The 19,813-nt window shown below is 40.4% G+C and overlaps 2 protein-coding genes across 5 annotated transcripts in view; both read left to right on the plus strand.

Annotated features, from left to right (window-relative positions):
* The window catches only part of LOC128695772 (pancreatic triacylglycerol lipase-like), a 15,316-nt gene extending 4,366 nt beyond the window's left edge, over positions 1 to 10,950 (plus strand). Inside the window, exons 2-11 of the mRNA XM_070092811.1 lie at positions 2,450 to 2,644; positions 3,213 to 3,496; positions 3,972 to 4,185; positions 4,707 to 4,862; positions 5,713 to 5,847; positions 6,829 to 6,956; positions 7,629 to 7,761; positions 8,305 to 8,428; positions 8,655 to 8,840; positions 9,920 to 10,950. Of these exons, the coding sequence (XP_069948912.1) occupies positions 2,450 to 2,644; positions 3,213 to 3,496; positions 3,972 to 4,185; positions 4,707 to 4,862; positions 5,713 to 5,847; positions 6,829 to 6,956; positions 7,629 to 7,761; positions 8,305 to 8,428; positions 8,655 to 8,840; positions 9,920 to 10,052 (1,688 nt within the window). The 3' untranslated portion in view covers positions 10,053 to 10,950. The remainder of the gene's footprint in view (positions 1 to 2,449; positions 2,645 to 3,212; positions 3,497 to 3,971; positions 4,186 to 4,706; positions 4,863 to 5,712; positions 5,848 to 6,828; positions 6,957 to 7,628; positions 7,762 to 8,304; positions 8,429 to 8,654; positions 8,841 to 9,919) is intronic.
* The window catches only part of LOC128695852 (pancreatic triacylglycerol lipase), a 29,913-nt gene continuing 20,089 nt past the window's right edge, over positions 9,990 to 19,813 (plus strand). The window contains exons 1-2 of one of the 4 annotated variants that reach the window (XM_053786745.2): positions 9,990 to 10,127; positions 18,768 to 18,968. In XM_053786745.2, the coding sequence (XP_053642720.1) occupies positions 18,785 to 18,968 (184 nt within the window). In that variant the 5' untranslated portion in view covers positions 9,990 to 10,127; positions 18,768 to 18,784. Of the gene's footprint in view, positions 10,128 to 14,110; positions 14,246 to 14,288; positions 14,583 to 18,767; positions 18,969 to 19,813 lie in introns of those variants that run through there. The other 3 variants (XM_053786744.2, XM_053786746.2, XM_053786743.2) reach the window with 3 other exon arrangements.

A 19,813-nucleotide genomic window follows, 5' to 3' on the forward strand; every position in this document is an offset into this window, starting at 1 on the left:
CAAAGAACTACAGACCAATAGCACTAACATCCCATATCATAAAAATCTTTGAAAGGGTCCTAAGAAGCAAGATCACCACCCATCTAGAAACCCATCAGTTACACAACCCAGGGCAACATGGGTTTAGAACAGGTCGCTCCTGTCTGTCTCAACTACTGGATCACTACGACAAGGTCCTAAATGCACTAGAAGACAAAAAGAATGCAGATGTAATATATACAGACTTTGCAAAAGCCTTCGACAAGTGTGACCATGGCGTAATAGCGCACAAAAATGCGCGCTAAAGGAATAACAGGAAAAGTCGGTCGATGGATCTATAATTTCCTCACTAACAGAACACAGAGAGTAGTCGTCAACAGAGTAAAGTCCGAGGCAGCTACGGTGAAAAGCTCTGTTCCACAAGGCACAGTACTAGCTCCCATCTTGTTCCTCATCCTCATATCCGACATAGACAAGGATGTCAGCCACAGCACCGTGTCTTCCTTTGCAGATGACACCCGAATCTGCATGACAGTGTCTTCCATTGCAGACACTGCAAGGCTCCAGGCGGACATCAACCAAATCTTTCAGTGGGCTGCAGAAAACAATATGAAGTTCAACGATGAGAAATTTCAATTACTCAGATATGGTAAACATGAGGAAATTAAATCTTCATCAGAGTACAAAACAAATTCTGGCCACAAAATAGAGCGAAACACCAACGTCAAAGACCTGGGAGTGATTATGTCGGAGGATCTCACCTTCAAGGACCATAACATTGTATCAATCGCATCTGCTAGAAAAATGACAGGATGGATAATGAGAACCTTCAAAACTAGGGAGGCCAAGCCCATGATGACACTCTTCAAGTCACTTGTTCTATCTAGGCTGGAATATTGCTGCACTCTAACAGCACCTTTCAAGGCAGGTGAAATTGCCGACCTAGAAAATGTACAGAGAACTTTCACGGCGCGCATAACGGAGATAAAACACCTCAATTACTGGGAGCGCTTGAGGTTTCTAAACCTGTATTCCCTGGAACGCAGGAGGGAGAGATACATGATTATATACACCTGGAAAATCCTAGAGGGACTAGTACCGAACTTGCACACGAAAATCACTCACTACGAAAGCAAAAGACTTGGCAGACGATGCACCATCCCCCCAATGAAAAGCAGGGGTGTCACTAGCACGTTAAGAGACCATACAATAAGTGTCAGGGGCCCGAGACTGTTCAACTGCCTCCCAGCACACATAAGGGGGATTACCAACAGACCCCTGGCAGTCTTCAAGCTGGCACTGGAGAAGCACCTAAAGTCAGTTCCTGATCAGCCGGGCTGTGGCTCGTACGTTGGTTTGCGTGCAGCCAGCAGCAACAGCCTGGTTGATCAGGCGCTGATCCACCAGGAGGCCTGGTCACAGACCGGGCCGCGGGGGCGTTGACCCCCGAAACTCTCTCCAGGTAAACTCCAGGTAAACATGATGAGACCTCATGACTCACACAGCATGAGAAACAAGATGCAAATGCAGTTGTATGGAGGCTTTCTTGGCGACGTTAAACACACACTGTGGCTTTATGAAACCAGAAGTTATGTTGATAAAGTTGCAGCAATACCCATAGAAAACATTCAACCACTAGATTGTTTTACAGTGGATGTGACTGACTTCTTTCCCCAGTCTTCTTTAAGTTATGAGGTATGTCAATATAAACTGTGGCATAAAAGAAAAACATATGCAATAATAATATTTTATTAAGGAATTGCTTCTCATCTGGGACTCTGTCAGTCCGAGTTTTCTTGGTATTCACCCACTCCCAGTTGTTGCTCTATTCTCTCAGTTAATAAGTAAGTAAGTAAGTAAGTAAGTAAGTAAATTTATTCAGGTATACACAAATACAGTTACATAGAATTATCATACATAGCAGCATATGTGTAGAGAACCTAGGATAACCCAAAAAAGTCAGACAGAGTGACTTATTTTCATTGATGGCTGGGTGGCTGCCAGGGCTGAGGCTGTCGAAGAAATTCGCTGACCTCCACGAAAACTCAAAATAATATAAATAATGCCTTCAATTATAAAATGTAAACAGCGTCGAGTATGTGTGAATAGCACTGAGAAAAGTGTGAACAGCATCGATTAGTGGGATTAGCAACGATAAGTGTAAATATCATCCATGACAGTGTACGTACACGGCGTAAACAATTGTGTAAACAGTTTCCAGTGAAACGTAAATAACTTACTAGATACAGAATTTTTTTACGTACGGTATCTACACGACAATATAATTAATGTAGCTAATAAAATAAACTAGAAACCACGATGAAATGGAGTGCACCTAACTGTGGTTCACCAGCGGATGCTTAACCAGTTAGTGGATTATCTGGGACCCGTGTCAGGAGACACTGTTGTCTTGAAGCATAAGCCGCTACTACCACTAGAAAGTTATTTGACTCTTAGTATTGTATTTCAGGCACGGGGAGCGTGTGCGTGCCACGGGTGTTGGTTGTGGCACTGGTTGTGATACTGGCCGCTCCAGCCTCCAGCCAGAATCTGTTGAATATACTGGCTCATATTGTACGGGATCTACCAGCGCTAGGACAAGCCATCAGTACGCCGCTTCATTCAAAGTCTACGTCTGCACACTTCCGCCAACAAACTATAAATTGTACGTTTGTACTTAGATACAGTAGGTTTGTTCGAGAAAAACAATATTCGGTGTTATCTTAGTGTGAGTTATAACTGGGGATTTTACTACTACATAATTCATTCTAGGATGTTTTCAGGTGTCCATGTTCACACTTTGAACATATAACCAATAAGTTAATACAATGACTTTCAACATTGGGTCAACACCAATTAGAGTAGGCTGTTTATATGTTTATACTCGGGAAATTTATGAAATATACCAGTATTCATTATAATCAAATAACATAATTTATAAATATTACCACTCATGGATCAAGCAGGATTGTACAGACATTTATTTATCTGGAGTGATCTGTGAATACCTACAAAAATTAACATGAAAAAGTTTTCAAACCTAGTGAAACGTTGTTATGTATAAAGTTACAATATTTCGGTACAACGTGTTGCCATCAACATTCATGCTAGAGTAGATCGAGTTCAATCGATCATATCCACGTCCTGAACAAAAACTTAAGTGATTGGTCCTTGAGATTTTAATATATGCCATTTGACTGTAAATCTGAATTTTTAAACTTCTTTTTTTCCAGCTAAAGGAGACGAGGTTGCAGAGCGTTACTGTTTCGGGGAGTTGGGATGCCTGGAGACAGGCAGCGACTTCTATCACCCAAAATACCGGCCACTCAATCTCCAACCGGAGTCGAGAGAGACCATCAACGTCCTCTTTACTATCTACTCTAGGCAGGACCTGCTGGGTGTAGTGGTGTCCGCCCAAGATGTCCAACAGGTCCTTAAATCTTCCTTTAGGCCCAACAGAAAGACGAAAATCATCATCCATGGGTATCTCAATGGTCGGGACATGCCTTGGTTGACGGTAAGAACTGCTTACCGACCTTTTGTAAATCTTATAGTATTTTAAGGTACACTTGTGTATCCTACACTCTTAAGAACTTCAAGGAACAGATATAACTGAAGCATTATCCCATCTGTATGGGCCACAGTGGTGAAAGCTCTAGCATCCATTCCTTAATTGAGAAACATATGCAGTTTCTACCCACCTGTCGACTGCCTCAGTTACAGTACTAAACTTTTAATTAACGCAACAGATAAAATTTTTGCAAACTGTATTTTCTGTATGCTCAGTTTTACCACTAATGCTTCCGGCTGGTATATCAGCTCAAGCCTTCATATAAATCATTTGACAGTACAGCCTAAGTCATGACTTTCATTTAGCTAAATTATACAGATTTTTATCTTAAGTCGACGGAGCTGCATGACCCTGATTTAACACTACTTCATGAATGCAATACGAATATAGTATCTGATTCGACAACTTGTTATTTCCTAAGGACATCGCATCTGCCTTTCTTCGCACCGGCGACTACAACGTGATAATGGTGGACTGGACGGATGGTTCTCTGGGGTTGTATGGACAGACTGTGGCCAATGCCCGGGTGGCGGGACTCGAGGTGGCCCACTTGATCACATGGCTCAGGGACAACACGGGACATCGACCTCAAGATGTGCACATCATCGGTCACTCTCTCGGCGCTCACGTTTCTGGTTGGTTCTCCTTCAGTTTCCGTCACGTCAAACTTGGTGAATAACACCGACAAGAATGTAAAAAAAATATATGCATATATGAGTAAAAAAGCAAATACCGTGACTGGAACGATATACAAATAACCCGCACATGAGATAATGAAACGTATGACTACTTAATGGCCCAAGTCAGACCGAAACGTCGTAATAAGTTTCGTCATAAGTTTCTCTCTCCCATGTGCGGGTTATTTGTGTACATTTATTGAGGATACGTTTCGCCCACTAATAGTTTCTTCGGTCTATTCAGTAGAGCCTGAATGTTTTCCATTTCCCAAGGCGCTGTGACCCATTCCAGTTTAGCGCTGCCCCATGAATATAACAATAATATTAGTAATTTATACTTAGTGAACAAAAAAAAAAAAACCACTCAATTTAAAACGTTTTCCTTATTAAATATCCTAGACTACACAAATGTCTTTTTACAACATGTTGTCGGTATTACCACATCAGTTACAACTAGAACTGACAGAGAATAATTGTAGGGTACACGGGGGAGCGAGTGCCCAAACTGGGAAGGATCTCAGGACTGGACCCAGCGGAACCCTACTTCCAGTACATGCCTTCCAGCGTCCGTCTGGACCCCACTGACGCTCTCTTCGTCGACGTTATCCACACCGATGGAGCACCTTTCTCCTTAGGTAAACCTTACTTGTACTCTTCGTAAAACACTGGATGATACTGAGAAAAGAGTTTCTTTAATGCTGTGGTTTCTTGTCGTCAGTTTTGTTTTGCAAGTTGGGGAGAAGGTGGATTTTTTCTAGAGTCTCAGTATACTTGCAGTTCGCTTAGGTTAAGGCCGAACCACGACAGAGTTACGTAGAGCAAAAAATGTACCCTTTAAATCAGCGGTAGAGTGTTACCTCCTTTCACATCATTGAGTTACTAAATAATGTAATGATAATGGAAAGATTGTAAATGAACGACTTTGTAATGCATACTAATACCTTCCTTTTTGTTTTATGTCAAAATAATGTTTATGTTTTAACATTTTCTTTGTTTAATAACAAAGAGTGGAAATTTAAACAGAACATTCTCTTTAGCTCTGTAAGAGCTTTTTTTTTAATTTGACATTAAGGATAAAATTCACAGTGAGGGCTCTCTCTCTCTCCCTCTCTTTCTCTCTCTCTCTCTCTCTTTCTCTCTCTCTCTCTCTCTCTCTCTCTCTCTCTCTCTCTCTCTCTCTCTCTCTCTCTCTCTCTCTCTCTTTTGAGAGTTTCCCTTAATCTCTACGTATTCAAGTATTTTTGGCTATTAGTGAACCGATTATATGCAGGCTTAATGACTCTTGTAGTCGGTAGGCTTTAAACCCCATTATCCAATCAATCAGCCTTATCTTACACTCCACAAATGTAAAAAAAAATTAAGCCTAATTAAAAAGTTTAATTGAAAATAGCTGACGTGAGTTTCATGAAGATTCTCCCTGACAATTATGTGTACCTTCCACTCTGTTCGTGATGTTGTACTAATGATTGTTAAACGTGTACACAGATGGTGGGTACGGACTGAAGGAGCCAGCTGGTCACCTTGACTTCTATCCCAACGGCGGCCAGAACCAGACAGGCTGTGAGACGCCTCTAGCAGCGCCCATCAGGTGGTTCATAAATGGCAAAAATTTCACCAGAGGTAAATGAGATTCCGTAAAAGTAGCAAGTGAGACTTTAAGGGTCAACGAAATTAACAAGTGTAACTTTTAAAAACTTGTCAGCAGCTAATTATTTTTTTTTTAATTACACCGGCGGTCTCTCCAGAGTGCCTGCACTCTGGAGACAGGGTCAGTGTGATTATATCAGTTTCCACTGATTCCCTTCATAAATGTTGTCTTGCTCACACTCCAACAGCATGTCAAATATTTCAGACTAATTGTCTCCACGCTAATCTAACATGCTCACACACGCTTGTTGGATGCTCAAGCACTGCCACTTAAAACAAGCTGGACAAAACACTGCCCTCGGGCCAAATCCAGCACGACAAGGAAATCTAACTTACTCACAGCTGTGTCTAGCAATTAATATACGTAATTTCATCGTCTCCAATTTAGGGAATAATTAATTTCGATTTTATTATGTCCTAACCAGTAGCGGGCGTTGGGAAGTCATAGCAGACAAACCTGGCATTACTTTTTTTATTAGAGCTCAATGTTACCTTTAGATTAATTCCAGAGTAAGTGTATGTCAGCGCCATCTGTGATCCAGTGTTTGTACCCTTAGTTGTCCTCCTGAAAACCAGGGAAACTGCAGCTGTTTTTTCTCTTGGTTACTTTGTTTACCTTTGACCGAGGGTCTCAGGATATATACAGAGATGTGCATTTCTCTCACAGGATATATACCCTGAGGGATGTATTTCTCTCAGCATTTATATGCTGAGAGTTTAATCCCTGTTTAAGGGATTAACTGACCCACGTGGGTCACTACACCTGTCACCGACCTGGGTCACTTCACCTACTGTCCGTGGGACAGCATCGAAGCGCTAAGCAAAGGTTAAAATATATTTTGTGACCCAGTAGCATTTAACAGCTTCACAAATAAACAAAACAGTTGTAAGGTACAGTGTCTAAGAAATTCAATAGGCTGGATGTTAAAGAAAAATATATACATTTTATTGCAGCATGGAATGTTGTGGAGGACGCTCTCGGGTGTAACCATTTACGAGCTGCGTTCCTCTTCCGTGACTCCATAGACTCTCAGTGCCCCTACATCGCCTTCAGCTGCCACTCCTACCAGCAGTACCGACAAGTGAGTGGTATCATCTATGGTATATTCTACAAGGTGAATAGCGACTTCAGACAAGGTACTGCCGATGGTAGTGACGAAAGGAGACGCTTCACAGATCAACCCTTTTTTTTTTGGGGGGGGGGGGGGGGGAAATATTTCCTATCTGTGTAAGATCTTCATCATGACTTACGATCCTGACACATGGGAACTCTGTCCCAACAAAAGCTTGTGTATAGTGTTTTTTCTTTAAATGAAGGATTATTCTTATACATATATGCATGATTAACCTAAATGTAAAAGTATAATTGTTTTATTGTACGCTAAATAATGCCATGGAGTTTAAATTCATTCATTCCTAATGCATCTATAATAACTTTAGTGAATCCAAAGCCTCATAGTACAGCCCAAACAAAATACTTAAATTTGGCACAATTTATCGATCGCTTGTTTAATCTGCAATACATTAATCACTTAAAGCGACACTGTTAGATAGCGAGGATACTTCACTCTCACGGAGGCAACCGAAATATATCTTAACTTTGTTTTTGAGAATTATTTCAAAAGTTTGGTCATTGCGGCAAGTTTTACCAGAGTGAGAAAGTACAGCAGTTCACATAAGTGAAGATATTAGTTTAGCGTAACCATTAGAAACCACGAAGATACTAAAATTAGTCGAGAATGTGTTGTTGGCAGGGTAAATGCTTCAGTTGTGGTGAGGATGGCACCAGGTGTGCCAGCATGGGATTTTACGCAGACACCTGGCCAGGCAGAGGACAAGTTGGCCTCAAGTTTTACCTCACCACTGGCCCGGTAGAGAATCTCTGCTGTAAGTATTGATTCATGATTCTTTATAAAAGTTATATTTTAGCGCTTCCCCCTTGATTATAATAATAATAATAATATAAAAGTTATTTTTCTGGGTTAACATTGTTGCCTACGATGTTCATCACTGCTTGACTAACTGCTTTCATACCTAAGAACGTAGCAATGTGTTAACATTTCAGTCAGTATATTAAGTATAGATATTATTAAACATTAATGTGACAATATTACCATTGAGTTGCTTCTTGGGTCAACCTTGGTTGCCTTCCATTCTCCAGTCACTGTATGACCCATACGTATTTTGCTGCAAATGTCTTTTTCTTCATCCTCCTGATTGTGGTGTATGTTTTCAAACATACGCCAAAATAAGAGGTTTTCCCAGTGTCTTCTAAAATTAGTTTAACTTCATTATACACCCCATATCCATTCTACCGGCGGTAGCTGAAAGATAAGAGCCACATGTTGGGCCTAGTCCCTGGAGCCATTATTTCCGTTGCCTTGGGAGGTTACTTAACACAGATCTGTTACAAATGCCTGTCTCCTCCAGTGTACCACTTCCGGCTGAGGCTGCAGCTTGGGGCAGGGCCCGGGACAACTATGGCTGGACAACTGAGCATCACCTTCTTCACCAACAATGGACACACCATAAAGTTTGATCTCCTGACTACTACGTACGTCCTCTGACTCGCTTCAGCGTATTCGTTTTCATGGAGGCTTTCTCTCGTAATATGGGACTGTTAAATCGACTGATTATAGTTATTTTGGTATTACTCCTGTGGTAGTCGTTTTTCTTAAATCTGTTTAGTGATTTCTGCTTCTCTTTAAGCTATAATCATATTTTATTTCTTAAATTTACTCTTCTCCATATTTACAAATAGTTTTTTTTTTTTCATTTAGAATTCCCCAAAGACTGGAGCACGGTAAGAGGTACACATTCTTGGTGGAACACGGGGAAGACCTGAGCAAGATCCAGTACGCCCACTTCACTTGGATCATCGATGGAAGCTCATATATCCCCGCTTCTGATGGCCCACTTCCACTCTCCAGCGTCTCCATATTCAACATTGAAAAATCTGTTCAAAGGTAAGAATGAACTCGAGAGCACACTTTTACAGACAGTCCTATTATTGAGATTAACAATTTATTGTTGATTTATTAATCATGGATCACCTTACAATGGTCTAAACATATAGCATGATACTTTAAAATTCCATTGACATTTAGTCTTTGCTTTGATTCCTAAAGATCACTCCAGACTTGGTAATTTTGGGAATATATTATTCTTGTTAATGACTGATGCGTATCTTAAATATTATAAACGGTAATATTTAGATATTTCCGTTAATATGCCGAAGTCATTGAGCAATCGCTCATCCCGTGAGTGAAAATTTAACAGTAAATGAGCCCTGATAACTGACACGCCATTGGCGACATAGATTCCATCTGGACTCAAAATCTAGGTACCACTAAACTTATAATTTCAGTATCCTCACTTGTAGATGAATGGTTCTGAGAACTGACACGTTGATAAATTAGACACATGTGCAACTCTTGTGTATCTTTATTGAGGAAACGTTTCGCCACACAGTGGCTTCATCAGTCCATACGAAGGTATGGACTCGTGAAGCCACTATATCTTTATCTTTACAAATAACATTAAATACCCATATATAAGGCCGTCAACAGTTATTTCCATATTTGCATACTTTTTTTTTTGCTGTATTCTAGTCTTGTATTCCGTATTCTAATATATTGTACTGGAGTGTTCATGCTCCACTCCATATTTACATTCTTTTCTCTCTTGGATTTGCTACACCAATCTTCGATATACACCTCAAGGAATCCTAGCCACCACTGTTTCTACTCTTCTATTTGTAATTTTCTCACAGTGAATATAAGTTTATAAGGCTACTCTATAGTAATACTTTAGAATCGCATTTTTTCTAACTTCTCTGCAAACTTTCTAATTTATTTTCGTGTGTTCCTGTCCTGCCAATTCACCTGCTCTTGCTATGACAGTTTAAAAAAAAATAAGGTCTTCAGCAGATATTTTTTCAAGCTTTTCTCAAAGCTGTCCTTAAGCGGAATTTTTCTTATCGCTCTATTAGGAATTCTACGATAAACAAATGGCTGTTGTGCTCCTATCCTTTTGTCTACGACAGAGAGCGGAGTGGTGGGCCGCTGCTGGGGTCTGAGGAGGTCGTGTTGTGCCCTGGTGGTAAACAGAACGACGTCCTGGTAGGAAGTGGTGAAACCGTCCAGCTGCTGACTTCACCCACCTGCTTCTCCGCTTGACAACATCCAGCTGGCCTTACTCAGATAATAACAGAAGTACATGTAATGTCCTGAGCAATAAGTCACAGTACTAAGGTTCGTACAGTTCACAAGTAACTACAGTACCATAGTTGGAACAGTTCACAATTAACTCAAATTACAGGAGAAACTGGAAGATTATGTATACTGCTCTTAATCTTATTGTTAGTGCTTTGGGATCTACATCAGCAAACTACGTCAAACCAACCCATAGTTACCCAACAGACATCAGTTGTTAGAATAATCACCCAATTAGGTTTCAAACAACATACACATCCTACTATTCAGCCTTAATTTACTCGGCTTGCAACAAATCAGCACCTGTGCTTTTTATACAGAGAGGATACTCGGAACTAATTTCAACCCAGCGCTACGACTCTTCCTAGAGAGCTGCAACAAAACATGTGCAACAAACTAATATCTCTTTAATATACCATGTGTATGACTCTACTTGTATAGGAACTCCTTGTAGATAAAGAGCCTTTAAATTTAGAATTCTCGTCCAGGTGCAAGAAATTCTGAAATGTCCTTGAAAAATAGTTAAGCGTATCTCCCAAATCTGACCTAAACATTGATTAAATTAATTAAAACCCAGGTTAGCAATAGTAATTCAGTTGGTACAAATGTTTGCATATATCCTGATCTCACTTGATCTCATTTATCACCAAAATATTTCATTATATGAAATAACCAAATGTATATTCTACCAGTACTTCACAAATTGCTGCATAATCTCAATGTTTTAAATCATAAACTTTATGTAGTGTCAAAAACATTAATACTTGCAATCTAATTAAAGTAACTTAACTGATTGTTAAAGTTAAGACTTCCTGAATTGATCAATTTAATGTAGTTTACATAAGTCAGCCATTTCTATTTTTTTTATATAATCTGAAGTGTACTTGTAAAAATAGTTAGTCTTGTCTTGTCCATCTTGGAACATAAAGTTGCAACTTCATGGTTTATGAGAACCTGTAATTATTTTATTCAGCATTGAAATCCTTGTCAGGGAGTTTTCAGTGCAGTGGTGGACGCTCAGTCTTCCGTTCGCTAGTCGTGGCCTGATGTCTGATCAGTCAGGCTGTTGGTGATCGCTCAAAAAAATCTTCAGTATTACTGTCGGCAGACTTCTTAACAAATACCTCCAGTGACTAGAATATTGAGCTAAGCTTTAGTAGGCCGCATGACAGTTACTGTCAAAGGCATTTTTTCGATAGACACTTAGCCTTCTGTGTGTTTTTGTGTGTGGGTGGGGGAGCTGCTTATTTTGAAAGATATTTTGGTTATGCCGCGGTGCCCTCTGCCCCAGCTATTTCGGGATAGAGATTCGATTGTACTAGTCTCAAACTTCGAGGCCTGGAGTCTAAAAGCCTAGTTGAATCAACCTCACCGAGATAGGAGACCGGGCACTTTCACATTGTATATAGAACTTACAAATATATAAGTGCACATGTTCAGAGTTGGGAATCATTTCTAAAGTTTCCTTCATCAGAAACATCTTCATCAATACAATGAATTGATGGAACTCCTGTTGAGAGAAATTTATCAGTTTCCTAATGTTGTACATGTTATATACACCAGACTCTGTACCATAAGAGGATGCAGAAGCCTAGTACCTATAGGTACAGATCACAGTATATATAAATCTTTCATTGGGACAACGATTCTCAGAGTCCCAATGAAAGCTTGTTCTGTACATGGTTTTCGTACCAGTGTAACACAGCATCCTTAAATCTGGCACCAGTTTCTGGATTTTACATCTGCGTTAATGATAAATTTTTGATCAGAAAACATCCCATCGGCCTGCAACGTGTGATGGAGTATCTTAACCCTGCCATAGTCAGTCATTAAGATCTTCATCACGTTTAGAATTTATGCGTCCAGGTATTGGGTCAAGTTTGTCTTGCTTGTATATAGAACTGCTTTTATTTTGTCTGTATGCATGCTATGGAGAATTATCATGCCCGTAGTGTGATAATTCTCGGTTATTTATTCAGAATAAAAAATGAAAGAAAAACGATGTTTTTATGTCCGTTTACCAGCAGATATGAGGAGGTTTAAGGGAGAGGAGGGCGTTCTTGATGCTAGAGGAATCGTGATGCAAGAACACTATATTCCTTGAACACAACCCTTAGGGATCATACAGCGTCTGTGGAATGAGATTGTCAGGATTAATCCCATGTGTTCAGACAATACACATTATGAGCAGGTCCCAGTTATTTTGTATGACTGATCTCCCACCAGTGGTCCAAAATACCCACAATTCACCAGGTGGAGGCGTCTGCTCGTAGAGTTTCCCTGCATCCAAGGAACTGGAGGTATTCCTTTCCTTTCAGCTGAGCATGTTTACTCCCTCGGCGCTGTATGACCTCTGTGAATTTAGTGACTCCCTGTAAATAATGTAAAGGCGTTTTGGTTTTTCTCCCTGACACGCCATCCTATATCTGATTTGCGAAAAGAATTTAAGAGTTCTGGTTAGCAGTAACCTAAAACCAAAAACCTAAAACGCAATAAAGCTAACAGAATGGTTAGCAGTAACCTAAAACCAAAAATGACAAAGATGATCCCATGTATCAGAAATCTTCCCTATGAGGAAAGACTGTAGGCCCTGAATAAAAGGCGTAGAATTAGGGGGGATATGATCGAGGTGTATAAATGGAAAACAGGAATAAATAAAGGGGATGTAAACAGCGTGCTGAAAATTTCCAGCCATGACAGGACTCGCAGCAATGGTTTCAAGTTGGAAAAATTCTGATTCAGGAAGGATATAGGAAAGCACTGGTTTGGTAATAGAATTGTGGATGAGTGGAACAAACTCCCGAGTACAGTTATTGAGGCTAAAACGTTGTGCAGTTTTAAAAATAGGTTAGGTAAATACACGAGTGGGTGTGGGCGGGTGTGAGTTGGACCTGACTAGCGTGTGCTGCTGGGTCTGGTGCAGTGCTCCATCCTTGAGTGGAGATGACTTACCACCAAGGGCGGCGCCATAGAGGGGGGAGGGGAGGCTAATGGTGGTCTGGTAGGCAACGCTCTCGCTTCACACGCTATACATATCCGTGGTTCGATCCCCGGCAAGGATGAAAACATTGGGCATGTTTCCTTACACCTGTTCTCCCGGCCACCTAGCAAGCAAGCAAGTAGGTACCTGGATGTTAGTCGACTGGTGTGGATCGCATCCTGGGGGACAAGATTGAGGACCCGAATGGAAATAAGGCAGACAGTCCCTCGATGACGCACTTACTATCTTGGTTTATCCTGAGTGGCTAACCCTCCGGGGTTAAAAATCCGAAAATCTTACTCTACCAAAATCAGACTCACATGTTTAAAACTTTTACATCCAGTTAACAGCGTATGAGCTGAGATAGACTTTTTTTTTCATTTTACTCACGGGGAAGCGCTAAACCTGTAGGGGTCATGTAGCTCCCGAGGAATAGGCATTTAAATTCAACCCAAGGACAGGGATATAAAGTCCCAATCCGTGGATCAAGAGCCCCTCACGGAGAATTTGTTCAAGAGGCACCTAACCAGTTTGAACACTTCATATTGAAAAATATATATATATATATTCCAGCTGAAACCTCTAAATTCTATTATTGATTTTAACCCGAATATAAGATATTAGGCGCCAAAGACACTTTCTGTTAATTACCATTGCCTGGGAGAGCGGATGTTACGTATACTGAGGTATGCTTACTTTCTCTATACTGAAGACATCACGAGCATACGTAACCATGTTATCTCAGTCAGGAATTGGATAAGCGCCAGGATCTGCCATAGCCTCACAATCTCACTAACAATTCCACTTGGTATAGCCTATGACTCTAGGATATCTTATGATCTTGTAACGTGGGAGGAGTTTGCAAGCGTATTACAGTCTTATTTGCGAACATTATACCTTAAGATATTGATGTAAGTCTACATCTTATTACGTCACAGAATCCTCCATCAATGACGTCATGGTTGTAACTGACTTGCCTGAGGACAACTAATCACTACTTAAATGACTTTGTTAACCCAGGTGATAAGCAGTTAACATCCTCCTCTACTCCAGACGACAGAGATCGGTATGGGAGGAGAAAATACAATTGGTTTACTCTTGCAATCGCTTACAGTGAGTGGGTGGGTTCAGAACCTTCCTTGAACCACTCTCCAGTCTCCCCCGTGACGCTGACATGGTGGGTACACCTGTTGTAGCTACCTGTTATGCCCTTTTTGAGCATGTAATTATTACCTGTGGTGGTGTAGGCTTAGTTAAGTTAGGGAGTGCAAGTGCTAGAACAGTCTAAGATAGTTGTTAGCTCACTTTTAAGTATATTACCTGTTATTTAATTCTTTACAGACCTGACATTTCTGAGCCATTCGTGGGGTCAGTGTTTACGTCCAATTACTGTGTTAATGGTATTGTGGTGAAACCCGTTATAATATTAACTGTTTCGAGTGTCTCCACTGTGTTGCGTCTGGAATTGTGTACATAACAGAAAAAATCTTCAGTAGGCCTACTGACCATACTAGGTAGGTCCAATTCACATTCTCACTTCTGTATTTGTCCAACCCAGCCTTAAAGATCTGTAAAATATTTATTTCGGTTTTACTTGGAGGTTTATTCCATTGTGTTGGAACTGTATGAACTGTTGTATATCCAAGGTATACAATACCTACAAGATGATGTATTAGACATGTGAAACATCTGGGTCTTTTTATTTTTAGACGTTTCGCCATTCGGTAGATTTACCAGTTAAATACAGTGACATACACGGAAGGTTGTAGATATTACCTTTTCCTCAGTCCAGAAGAGGCTTTTCTGAATTTCAGTACACAATACGCTTCACTAATAACTGTAGGATGAAAACTGAGAGAATCATCCGCTTTCCTAGAGACAAACTGGGCCGAGTCTTAGTACTTGAAGTCAGCCAGATTTCAGACCTTTCCATCACTGTCAAGAGTAAAACAAGAATGGTAAACATCATATCCGGCACTATTAAAAATAATTGAGACACTTGTGTATCTTTATTGTGGAAACGTTTCGCTAACAAGTGGCTTCCTCAGTCCGGCATAAAGATGAATGATGGAAGATTACAAAGGAGTTTGACGTAATCAGTCCCTCAGCCTTGAGTCGATGTGTTCAGTCAATCTTGATAAGGTTGGTGAAACGTTTCCGTGTTGCACAAGTATCTCAGCCATCAACTTGTTGGTTCTGCTATTAAGAATGTTTATCTACTATTAATAATATTTATGGAGGTATGTTATACTGACAAACAGTGGAAAGAAAGAAACAAATAATTTTACGATAATTTCAAGAAAACGTTTTTGTTTTGAGACCTAGGTCGATCCATATGTACAAAGGGTAAAAAAAAAAACGTTAGCCGAATACAGACACATAGGAAAGAGTAGAAGCAGTGGAGGTGTAAAGATATAATCAGTCCATCACCCTCGACGAATTAGTTTTGAGGTCAGTCCCTTATCCCGGATAAGAGTTCAGTTCCATAGTCCGGAACAATGTGAAGCTGAGGCATGAGAATGGACACTTAAAGTATATACCTCCAAAGATCAGATGCAGTTATCTTTATTCCGAAACATTTCGGAGTAAAGATACCTTATTGCTGCACATGTATCTTGCTTAACTTCGTGTGGTATTGTATACCACTGCTATGCACACACTGTCGGACACTGAAACATAACTGTATCTAGGTAAGGAGAGAAAAAGGTTAGATTTTAAAGGGACCTGCTTAACACGGGCTAGTAAGCTTACTTATTTCTACCAGCGAGCCCCGCATATATTGACATCGGCTCGCCCATGCATTGGTATTTTCAGATAGTAAAAGTCTACTGCGTGAGCGAAACGTTATCACATTTCAAGGGAAAAACCCCCTTTATGCCGAGGGGTAAAAGGGCATCCTTCCCCCAGCCTTCCCTAAGGAGGTTGTCAGAAGGGGTTGACAAGATCCCCGGGAGGTTCAAAGAATGAACTTTAAAATGGAAAAAACAATTTTAGAAACACAGCAAATTTTTTTTTAAAGGTTTCCGGAAAGGGGTTTTTCGCGAGACAGAAAGTTGAGCAAAGCGAAGATACTTTTCACCTTTTGAGGGGTTCCCTCAGTCGGAGGCACCTGGTTCAAACACGGGAAAAAAAGAAAAACCCCTTCAAAGAGGGCCCATTTGGGGCAGGCCCTCACCCTTTCCAGTGAGGTCAAGAGGGTTGCAAAAGATACCAAAGGTTCACAGAAGAACAAAATGGAAAAATACAAAGGGGAAGAAACATGCAAAGTTAACCCTTTGAAACGCTCGCCCCACAGTTCAGTCAGACAGAGTGATGAGAAAAATTTTAAAAAAACGATACCCCGTTGAGAAAAATTCAGTTGGGCACCCCGTTTTTCGAAACAAAAAGTTGAGACAGAACCTTTTTTTCCAGGGTGGAGCACCAAACGGCCTTTCCCCGCCGCCCAGGGGCGTCGAGGAGGTTGACAGAATTTTGTGGAGGCGACGAATCCAAAAGGGAAAAAAACGGAAGCACAATGAAAAGGGGGGATCTTTTTTAAAACGTTTCCCCCCACACGGGCTTTCAAAGGACAAAGCTGAACAGAAGATGTTCAGACTTGAACATCCATCATCCTTGTAAAGCAGGTAGCAAGCCCAGAAGAATTAAGTGAATTGAAAGTAAGTAAGAACGCCTAATAGTGCCCGATTCTTTATCAACTTCATATTGTTTCAGACACCGGAACAATGCTCTTCTCCAGACTGAGGGACTGACCACCTCAAAACTTTAAGGGTGATGGACTGATTACATCGTCTTCAAGTATCTTCTGCTTCTATCAACTTTTCTGTACTCGACTGAAGAAGCCTACTGTGTAGGCGAAACGTTTCAAAATAAAGATACCTAACTGTTGCATATGTGTCTTACCTAACAATCTGTCGGTATTTTATACCATTTTAATGTTCATTCTGTCAGACACTGCAACACAAGGGTATCTTGGTACAGACCATCTACTTCGACAACCTCTACTAGTGAGAACGGCTGGGTTTGAGAAGGACCTGCCCTCCCAAATCAACCTACGTCTCACCTCCTGGCACTATATAAGGCCCGATTCTGTCACTTCAACTTCATATTGTTTCAGACAACGGAACAATGCTCTTCTCCAGACTGAGGGACTGACCACCTCAAAACTTTAAGGGTGATGGACTGATTACATCGTCTTCAAGTATCTTCTGCTTCTATCAACTTTTCTGTACTCGACTGAAGAAGCCTACTGTGTAGGCGAAACGTTTCAAAATAAAGATACCTAACTGTTGCATATGTGTCTTACCTAACAATCTGTCGGTATTTTATACCATTTTAATGTTCATTCTGTCAGACACTGCCTATATTAATCCGCTTTGTATTAGTTTGAAAAAAGGCCTCTGGTTGCCTAAGCATCGTTCAAATAAAGATACCCAGGTGTTGCACATGTATCCAACAATTTGTTGGCATTAGTATATGCTTTGATGTACTTATGACGTTCCACGGCTGCAGTAGTGTGTAGGGCTGGGCTGGGCTGGGCTGGGCTGGGCTGGACTGGACTGCGTGTCGAGGGACAGTGATTAAGGTACGAGCGAGGTATGTAAATTGTGCCTTTTTTGTTACTTATGTACATGTGATTACTCAGTGTTCGTAAGGTGACGGCGCGGGTCGCAAATATTTGATCACCTAGACGTCGGCTCTTGCCTGCTCTGCATCGTGTCCGGAAAAAAGGTTGCGCTAGTTACTAACATATCCAAAGGCATAGTACAGTAGTGAGACTTGTAAGGATAAATGCTGTGTACAAGTGCCCAACGAAGTTGATCTCGCAGGAATCTTTTCTTCTCCCCAGTCGACCCTTTAGCATCAGAAGCCTCAACGAAGGTAAATTTACAAAAATTCTTTAAAATCAGAAATTATTTTACGTGAATCTATTTTGTTTCGAATTCTTTCTTAGATGTTATCATCAGTATCCAGTATCTACTTTATGAATAGGACACATGTGGAACAACACAGGTCTTGCACATGTCTTATTCATCTACTTTACAATTTTGTAAACCATTAATATATAGGTAAAAATACACGTGCAAATAATGTGACAATTATGTTGCAGAGGTCTAAACACAGGTCCGATCTCTGCCACACAATTGTTCTCAAAGATTTGTTAAGTTATACCATGAATTAAGGAAAGATCTTAGATCTCACCTTACAAAACAAAGCAAATGCTATAGTAATTATCGACAAGGTAGATTATAGTGAAAAAATGAACATGCTATTAGAAGACAAGGGGCACTTACGTGCCTCTTAAACACTTCTTCACAAAGAAAGGCGGGTAGTACCATTGAAGTGAGTAATATTGCTTGCTTTAAAACTTGGTGGGTCAAATACACGAGCGAGAGTGAGTAGGTGTGGGTTGGCTTTGTCTAGTAGGCTAATCATTGCCTAAATAAAGTTTCCAATTGAAGAATGAGACACGTGTGTAACATCTGGGAATCTTTACTGAGGAAACGTCCTCAAAGATTCCCAAATGTTGCACACGTTTTTCATCCTTCAACTTTTCGGTTTTTTAAATCATTTACATCACAAAGTTACCAGTTGCCACCTGTGGTCCTTCATCATCTGCAACAAACTGAGGTATTTCTCTCATTTGATTTTATAAGTAAGCCAAATTCATTGTTCTGTATGTATTTTTTTTTATGTTCCAGGCCACGAGAGCGCGAGCATGGTGGCATTTAGGATGTTCATGGTTCTGGTTATAATGACGATTGTAGCTCCAGCCTCCATTCAGTGCCTAGTGGATCTAATGGAACGGATAGTGGAGGATTTGCCAGCCTTGTTTCATAGTATCAAGACTTCTCCATATTGGGGCGTCTCCCCTAGGAACTTTCCTCACTTGGCAGAAAGCAGTAAGTAATGTCAAAATCAGCTAGTGTAGTGTACTTCATGGAAAAATCTATTGAAAATTTGATTTCCACAGAAGTAACTAAAAAATTGCTGGGGAAAAATAAGAGCTTCACACGGTGAATGTCCAGGTTCGATTCCCGGCGAAGGGGTGGAAACATCGGATGTGTTTCCTTACACCGGCTGTGTTCACCCATCAGTAAATTGGGTACCTGGGTGTTAGAGGACTGGTGTGGGTCGCATCCTAGGACAAAACTGGCCTAATTTGCCCGAAATGCCCTGCATAACAAGGGACTTTCTTTATAATAGTGTCATTGATGTCAGCCATGGCCTGTATACCTTGTACATGTAGTAAATAAAGATATTATTATTATTATTATTATTATTATTATTATTATTATTATTATTATTATTGGGACGTTTTATTTTGGCAAAGTTTCGCCATAATATGGCAGCGTTTCCATAATAAAATGCTGCATTAGTTGCACATATGTCCCTTTACACAACATATTGTAGGTAATTCTTCCAACATTGTTACATTAATAGTGACTTGCATTCACTGTTTTGAATTCGTCTTTTTAACATTACTGAGCACAATGCGAAGATATAGTGAGAGCAGATGGTAATAAACCTCAGAGAAAAATTTTGGAAAGAGTATTCATATTGTTAGTTGTCTACATGGAAATAAGCAGATCATGCATTTTGTGAAAATACAAATAATATTAGAGTTTATCGTTTTGTAAATACGACATAGTTGCGGCACTTGGGCATTTATTATGGGTACTTTTTCGCTCACTGAGAGCTTTGTCAATTCAATAGAGGCTGAATAAAAGTATATATGTGAGGAACA

This window comes from Cherax quadricarinatus, chromosome 41 (assembly GCF_038502225.1).
Source record: "Cherax quadricarinatus isolate ZL_2023a chromosome 41, ASM3850222v1, whole genome shotgun sequence".
In the NCBI taxonomy this organism is placed as follows: Eukaryota; Metazoa; Arthropoda; class Malacostraca; order Decapoda; family Parastacidae; genus Cherax; species Cherax quadricarinatus.